At 35.4% G+C, this 8,697-nt stretch overlaps 1 protein-coding gene across 1 annotated transcript; it reads right to left on the reverse strand.

Annotated features, from left to right (window-relative positions):
* Positions 1-169: 169 nt before the first annotated feature.
* On the reverse strand, positions 170-7,661 carry LOC110114319 (beta-1,3-galactosyltransferase GALT1). The gene is made up of 8 exons (XM_020847165.2): positions 7,452-7,661; positions 3,276-4,253; positions 2,858-3,093; positions 2,465-2,746; positions 1,982-2,110; positions 1,696-1,875; positions 942-1,049; positions 170-761 (listed from the first exon to the last, which is right to left on the reverse strand). The coding sequence occupies exons 2-8, from the start codon at positions 4,045-4,047 to the stop codon at positions 552-554; spliced, it is 1,917 nt and encodes a 638-aa protein (XP_020702824.1). The 5' UTR covers positions 4,048-4,253; positions 7,452-7,661; the 3' UTR covers positions 170-551.
* Positions 7,662-8,697: the final 1,036 nt, after the last annotated feature.

Genomic DNA, 8,697 nt, shown 5'->3' on the forward strand with positions numbered 1-8,697 from the left:
TAATCAAACATAAGAATAATTCATTTGCATTTATTTAAAATGCGTTATATTATAAATGCAACCATCAAATGACCGTTAAGAGAGTAAATAGAATATTTGAATTCAAATAGAACGACATTACTAATTGAAAAGTAAGTGCAAGATCACACATTTCACAGATAAGTATCATTTCATTTCCACTATGAAAAACTATATTTACAGAGCATAAAAACCTCAGGGATGAGCAAGCCTCCTCATCTATATGGTTGCTTTCCCACATCTACATTAGTGAGCCTAACCATCATACATAAGAAGAAAATACAACCCTCTGAGCATTACCTCAATAAATCTATTGCTAAAAGCCTAAAAATAGCTACCAAATGGGGGAAAAAGAACAAGTTAACCTGAGTGCAATCATCTCTGTCGTCGAATAATGGTCAGACTGTCCTGAATGTTAGTATACATATGTTGTGAAGTCTGAAAACTCGTCGATGAGAGTCCTCTGTATGCTAACATACAGAAAAGTGATCACGGTTCTCTGAACATTGTGAAAATGCTTCTTGGTGATCAGTTCATTCACCGCAACATCTAGGCTGGTTCGTCTCCTGAAGCTTCTGCCAAAGGCACAGCATCTCCCTGGGCTGCTGGTAATGGGCAACTAGGTAACCCTCTTCACATCCTCCAATATGAATCCTGTCATCATTGACATACTTAACATCCATTCCTCTCTTCTTCATATCGTCCGTCCAAATGCCCATTGCCACATCCTCCAGTTTGAACATCTGTGCATGAACATATCAATTTAGTTTTCATTCAGATAAATATAAAGAATTAACAATTTATTAACTGTCTTGTAATGACAAACAACATAGAAAAAGAAGGTAAAAACTTGGGACAATCTAAAAAAAAAAAACCATAAACTGAAAGAGGCAGACATAGTTAAAGAATAGAGGACATCTAACCTTTAATCGTCCCCTTTTATGTTGCATGTAGACTGCATTTGCTATGTCTTTGGACACCACATAGCCAGGTCCATGAGCCCAAGGAGGATAACTCTGACCAGGCCATTCCTTCAAGAAATTATGCTAGCATTAGAACCTGAATTCTACCTTGTCAGGTAAATTAAAAGGCTATCTTTACCAAAAGAGAAGGACCAAATTTAAAATAAGGTATGTATAGTTGTATAATTTAGCTCCTTTCAACTATCAACTAGATGTCTTTGGGTATGGTATATTACAGTGGCCTGGGTAATCAAAAAGCAACTTCCCAGTCACCGTAGATTGAGAGTGGCTCTCATCCACCGTAGATTGAGAAAAACACTATGTGATTAGTTATATACATTATGAAATTCATGTTTTTAAATTTTCAGGTAACTATTTGTATTATAGACTCTTTTCCCTCCATATTTTTTGGGAGTAAATCCTTTCACGCCCTCACATTAGAAATCTGGTTTTGCTATTAAGCCAGGGCCAGGGAAGCAAAAGGCCACAGCAGTGAGGAAGAACCACCGCTACAACAAACATAGCATTAGTTGAATGAAGCTAATGCATGGTCTAAAGCCTTCTTAGAGTAAGACACCTACAACATCTTAAGCCACATACATAGAACACACCAGTGATAGTTTTAGCTTTGGAAAGCCAATCCAAACCTTCTGTTATAAGAACTATTATATGAGATTTGTAAAAAGAAAAGTGTATAGCAGATATAGAAAACTACCTCAGGGCTTATATACCACTTGCTGTCAGGGTTTCGATTAGGTAGATCATCATTGCTGATACGCCCATACAGCAACCCATGTGTGACAATTGTCCTATTTAGGGAAGAAAGCATTTCATCTATTCGGACAAAAGCATCATCATCTGTCTTCATAACATACTTGGCTGATACTATGTTTGTCTACAATAAACCCAAAAAAAAAGTAAGGAGCCATACAAATTAGTTAGTTTCAACTTTCAAATCAAAATAATAATAATGATGATGATGATGAAAATAATAAATTCACCCCATAGATGCAGATAGCTACAGTCTTCCAAGTAATCAAGCTATAGTAGTCCACAAAAGGCATCAGCTGGATGTCTCCATAAGTCCCTGCCTCATTCCATAGTTCCTCATTCACCAGTTGGTTTTTGTGCTGTAAAAAATTTGATACATTCATAACTAGAAAACTATTTTATCACAGAAATTAAAGTTTATGCAGCTCTTCACATGGTAGATGGTACGACATCAGCATTATTCTTAGTACTGAAAAAGACTTGTAAAAGTTATGCAGTATTTCTGTGAACCAACTACTTCCATAAATGACAGATTTGAGGAACTCAGTTTTGAAGTTTAAGATTAGCAAAGTAACCACAATAAGATACTGACTAATTTGAGTGAAAATCAAACTCCAATAAAATTCCACAAGCAGCTAAAGAAAGAACTTGCAAACAATAAAATTTGAGTTCATATCAGGGACAACTGAAAGTTAACATCATTAATAACTTACCAGACCAACGAAAAAGCGCACAGCAACAATTCCAGAACGAACAGCAGGATATTGCATCCAAGTTCTCCTAACAGCCATTCTCTGTTTAAAATTGTTAGCAGTGGAAAATACACCGATGAACAAATCAACATCTTTATGAATGGGCAAAGGAGCAGACTTGAGTAATTCCAAGTCCGTGACATGCTCAGAATCCTCAGAAGTGGGTAAGCCACTAGCAAGGACTGATAACAGTTTAATATCTCCTAAAATCCTTGCTTCATTAACGAGCCATGGCTCCAAGGCCTGGTACAGCAAAAGGAAACAGGAAAAATGGACCAAAACAAAAGGAAAGAGTTAGGAAGAGTACTTCGAAGGTAATCTCCGAAAATATTCATTATTCAGTAATGAAGGTACCTCACGGAAAGCAAAGGAAGTTATATGCTTCCCATTGACACTCATCTGTATCCCTTCTGTCCCTATTCTCAGCGTAGAAATTGCAAGATATCCTTGCTTGAAAGGAAAATATCTTCTGGGTTTAATGCCCTCATCTTTAGAAAGGTTCTTTGCTGAAGTATGAGAAGATAGTTTAGAAGTGAAGCTTTGTTTATCATCTCCGCCCACCACTTCACTGCATTGATCTAAATCATCAACTGTGCATGTAGAAATGTATAAAGAGTGAGTACAATAAAAACCAAAAACTTGAAACAACCTGCTGTGTTAGAAACCATCATATAGTTGATCTACAAGAATGAAGAACTATAGACAGATGAGTAAAGAGAAAAGGCCCCTTTGTAAGTAAATCTAACTTCAAATCAGATGACACTAGCAATACCTTTCTTATTATTATCAGGATCTGGTGAAGGACAACGCTCTTCTGGACCCCAGTCATTAGCTAAAGCCCACGTATTTTGAACAATCACTGGATTTTCCGTTATTTTATCACCAAGAAGCCGAACATTGTAATGCAGGATTATGGGAGGATCTTGTTCACCTGGAAGTGCTGTTCCCATCAAATCAATCTTGAAATTTCCCAGAATTCCTTGAGGAGTACCAATGACAGTCAGGGAAGAGCCCTGAACCAGTCCACAAGGAATCTTAAGCCTGAAATCACCAACAGAAAATTCTGAAGCATTCATTTTTATCACCGAATAAGGACACTGTTTCTCTTTTAGCCTTTTGCTTTTACTTCTATTTCCAGATCTAGCTAGCCTTTCATCTTCAATGGACGACATGAGCCCTTCCCATGCAGTTACAGCTTCTTTGACAGCCTCAACTGCCTGAGTTAGGCCTTCGGAATGATTAACCAAGTGAACCATATGTTTCCATGTCTGCAGAGACAGTAGTTCTTCAGCAGAAAGATTCAGTGGAATGGAAAGGTGGGACATTAATGAACCAATTGAGATTATTTCCGATTCATTCTTTGGATTTGGAACTACTACTAGTTCATCTACTCCAGCAGCCACCCAATGCAGATGTTGAGAATTGTTTCGAGAGAAAAGACTAGGCAGTGACATTTCCGCTAATGGATTTTCCACCATGCCATATCTTAGAAGCAGTAACACAAACAAAGACACTAAAATGAGACCTCCAGACAACTTCTTCATGTTTCATGGAACACTTTGTACCAATAGTTTTGAGGTTGTGCTTCATAAGCTGAACATGTGCACAGTTTTAGGGGATACTCAATAGCCAACAGCTATAGATGTGTTAAGTAGCATGTCAAAGAAAAAAATAATGTGTGCGGAATTTCCAGAGCTTAGAGAGTGCTATTCCCTGAATGAATGATTAAACCTCATCACCGAATTTAAATCTGCAATTTCAGCAAGCCAACTGTATTAGCAGGTAAGTAAATAAAAATCACTCAACTCAATTTCTCACATGCAATAGTTCAGTGCATTTATAGAAAACCATCCCACATTCGTTGATAAAAAACTGTCGGTCATAGGGACATTAATACCTTCTATTTGGACACTTTCATGAATGGAAAACAAACGAAGCACTTGAAGTGTAGTTGTAGGGAAAACTTGCTAGATGAAGGATAATCAACTATCTCGAGAACAACACAGACACAGGTGTTCAGTTTATTTAGTGCCAGTTGATTCAGACTAGTGATCTTCTTCCTAAGGTCACCCTTGGGTCAAGGATTTGCTGAGCCACGAGCTTCAAAATCATTCTATAACTAGTTCAAGAATCCTCTTGGTCACACAAGTTATCCTCCTACGAACTAACTTTGTAGTTTTGAGAAATTGCATGTGTTATAATTCTAAGTATAAATCTTACTTCTAGATGTTAGTTTACTTGATATTTTTGAGAAATTAGACTTTATGATGTAGTCAGCTTTTATTGGAATTGTCATTCGATTATTTAACTTGAAGCCATAATGCTGTCATGAAGTTAGAAGTCACAGTTATAATATGAAGTCTTCCTTGATGATGACGTCGAAATGATGACGAAGTTAGTTTGTGAAGTTTATTCAATATGAAGTCATTGATTGAGTATGATGTATGCATTCAGTGGACCAAAGGAAGTTGAACGCTCAGACTCCAAAATATGAAAAATAATGATTGAAAATCTTGATTCGGATATTTGACAATCACATTAATGACCGTGATGAGAGTTCGCATGAAATTATCACATTGACATGGCTTATGTCGATTGCGATCTTCCGCATTCTTTGCTTACAAATAAAACTTTCTCTCAATTATTTATCTGTCTACATTCTTCGTGCCCCTACTCCTTATGACTACTGCGCCGGTCATGCTTCCTATCTTCTTCTTTCATCTTTCTTCTCGAAAGTTCATGATACAAACGTGATTAGTTCCATGATGAACAGTTCAAGTGCATTGTCAAATCAAATCAGAGTGGAGGTTAACTTCTTCTGCTAATGAGAGGAACATAAAGCTACTTCTGCATACTACATCATAGAGAGGGATTTACTGTGAGAATTTGTAATATTTGTGAGTTCTCTAACTCACTTTCAGACTCAATATTGTGCTTCTATCTAGATAAGTTCAAACTTGGCTTACGATTACATATCTTCCCTGAAATCATCAAGATCCTAAACTTATTTGGCCTTGTCTCTATTCAAGGGATGCCGAACAGCTTTGCAAGTGCCACCTCCTTCATCATCTTCCTTCAAGAACAAAAGTTGAAGTGGACCCTGCACTCTATTTAGTAATATTTTCATTGTGAAAGGTTTGAAAGAAAACATGATTTTCTTTGCTTCTAGGTACACCTAAGAGGATGTTGGATCAAATGTTATCTGTAAAAATAAACCAATACCCAATTAGAGATATGGATGGAACCAAAAGCATATACAGGAAGAGAGAGAGGCCAAGTCTTGTGTGAATTAGCCTATGGATGACTTTATTGAACCCCCTGAATATAGAAGGGAAAGTCAAATTGATTCACAAAGGCAAATCACAGAGAGATTCAAATAAGAATGCTAGAGAGACTTCAATTAGACTTTCAGCATGAAATAGAAGATCACATGACTTTTGCGCTTAACCATCGAGCCCCAACTAAAAAGTGAGGGCCAAGATCAGTGGTACAAAAGTAGATACATAGCATAATTTAAAAAAAAAAACATTATTGTAATTAAATATAGCTTGTTGTATAGAGAACAACTCTAATTTGTAGCTAACTCCTAGTCTAGAACTTTGAGCAAATTTTGGATTAAGGCATACTACCTCTAGTTGGTTAATGAGTGCCTAGGGCTATTAGTTGGGTTCTTTGGGCGAATGGTCTTGACAAGTGGGTGACTTTGTGAGTCACTCGAGCGATTTTAGTAACTTAGTGCTGAGGTCTAAGCAAGAACTAATTTTTGGTCAGTCTTTAAGAAGATTTGGTCTTAAGTGACTTGAGGATGTAGACTTAAAGCTTGGTGAGTTTCAAGTTGAGGTAATTTAGGACGATCCACAATCAACAACTTCCAATATCAAGTTTAGGTCTTTATGATGGCTTGATTAACATGACTCAGAATGGGCGTACACACCTAATTAATTTAAACAAAAGAGGTTACGGTGGAGAGGAATAAATGTAGTTACAAACCAGCGCAAATTTATTTGGACCTCCTGTAATTTTCTCCACACTTCATCTAGCCAAATAAAGTACATGAGTAGAGAACGAATGAGGAAAGATAAAGGAAATAATACTGTTGCAATTAATAATCAAGTAGAGAGCATTGTTGAAATTGTTTCATCAAAATAATCACAAAACAATTTTTTACAGCAGAAACAATGGCTCTAAAAGACCCAGTTATAGCACTACAGAAATCAAATATATAGAGAAATCCATGTAAATAATTAAGTAAAGTTGCAAGCTAACTATATAAATCATGAAAAATTGTAAAAAAAAACCCTTCAGTCCAGCAGTAACCGCAGGCAATTAAAAACTCCAATTCCCAACTAAATTAACATAACAAACCAACAAAAGGAATGAATGCGAGGAATAAAGACACTCCCTAAATGCTTCTGCTCCTTAACCTAACAATCTAAGTTCACCATCCACATAACTAATTAATAAACCACCACTCGAATTGTAAACTCAGAATCAAGCAGATGAACCAGTTCCCTTGCTCCCTAAATCTTTCTAAATTAAACCCTAACTTATCTCTTAAGAAAAAAAGAAAGAAAGCCAACATATCATTCAGTGAATCATATACAGTTATACTGCATATGCAATATCATCCAAAGTTTCCAACAGCAAATTCACAGCGGTTGTCCTCTCCACGAAAGCATAATTTTAAAGCACGCCCAAGAAAACACAATTAAATTAAAAAAAAAACACACACACACACACACACACAATTTTGCGAATAGAACTCGAAGTGAAAGCAAAATCAGAATTTTGTTTTCCTCTGAGACGAAAAGAAGTAATATATGAGCAAACCACTCGCACGGCCTGCATAATTATTCAAAAATATGTAGATATCTGTACTCGGAGAGAGAGAGAGAGAGAGAGAAAGCATAAACAACACAAAAAGGTGGAAATGCCGAGCGAAATCTACCTTCTCATAGCACCGCCATTGAAGACTATAAACAAAGTATCAAGGAGCCAACTAGCCAAGCCACACTTTTGCAGATCCAAACCGCTCTAATAATATGCTTGCCCGGAGAAAATGTGAGAGAGAAAGCGAGGAAAAAGAACAAGAAAGTTAGAAGCTTTCTCTGCGACCGAGAGGAGCAGAGCTTAGACTCATCAGCATAATCTCAGAATATGTATATCTACGGAGCGGCGCGTAAGGAGAGACGAAGTAAATTTACTTACTTTATTACTCTAATTTATTTAAAATCATTGATTTATCTTAAAATGTCATCAATTTTACTATTTTAAATGAATTGCTATTATATTTAATTTTTTTTACTTGTTCAGTTATTTAAAATCAAAATTTGCATATTTATTATTCCCATCATTTCAGTAAATAAGCCTTCTTAACTTATTAGAATTTTTATATTTATTAACATACCATTTATAATTACTAATATGCTATATTTTAACATTTTTTATTTTTTTTTAACTTTGTTGCATAAATTTATATTTAAAAAATGATTAAGAAATAAAAAATTATGGAAAAGTCAATGCGATGTTTTCAGTCAAATAAATTAATTCACCAGCAGTTGTTTGAACTTTGATTTTGATAATATAATCTTAATTCTTAAATAACTTAATGGGAATCAAATATCTTTTTTATTAAATTTTTATTACGGCTCCTAAATTTTATGCAAAAAAACAAAGATATTAAAAATTTATTCCAAAATATGCACGTCTTTTTCCGCCGGTTCCGCTGGTCGATGCCGTCAGAGACGCGCCTCGTCATAATTACAGCTTTACCCCGAAGAAATAAGAGAAATTTGAGGGACCGAGATAAAACAGACCCACGCCCACCCATGGGCAACTGGTGGGCACATATTGCCTTTGACTTTGAGTTTCTTTAGCATCACCAAATAGTTTGGTGGAATCGGGGAACGTTTGACGAAAGAAGTTTGTTAAAAAATTGTTTTTACATAAAATGATAAAATGGTTTGGTCAAGTCAAGAAACAACTCGAGCTAATTAATAAAATATTTTAATTTAAATTTGACGAACATAATTTTAATTTATTAGATATTTTTAAAATGGGCATAATATAAATATAATTGAAAAATTATTTTTTCAACGATTTTATAGTCAATTCATTAACTTGAAAATTTATTACGCATAAATTATAATAAACAAAATTCTAATAAAATATTTTTCTTTTATATTGTTTCATTT

The sequence above is a fragment of the Dendrobium catenatum genome, unplaced genomic scaffold, assembly GCF_001605985.2.
Source record: "Dendrobium catenatum unplaced genomic scaffold, ASM160598v2 fragScaff_scaffold_1016, whole genome shotgun sequence".
Taxonomy (NCBI): domain Eukaryota; kingdom Viridiplantae; phylum Streptophyta; class Magnoliopsida; order Asparagales; family Orchidaceae; genus Dendrobium; species Dendrobium catenatum.

Bases quoted from the DNA above. Each gene is read 5' to 3' on its own strand.
- LOC110114319 (XM_020847165.2), bottom strand. From the start codon at position 4,047: ATGAAGAAGTTGTCTGGAGGTCTCATTTTAGTGTCTTTGTTTGTGTTA. The intron at 2,747-2,857 runs GTACCTTCATTA...TTGCTGTACCAG, and splicing joins CTTCCTTTGCTTTCCGTGAG to GCCTTGGAGCCATGGCTCGT. The intron at 762-941 runs GTTAGATGTCCT...GTTCATGCACAG, and splicing joins ATAAAAGGGGACGATTAAAG to ATGTTCAAACTGGAGGATGT.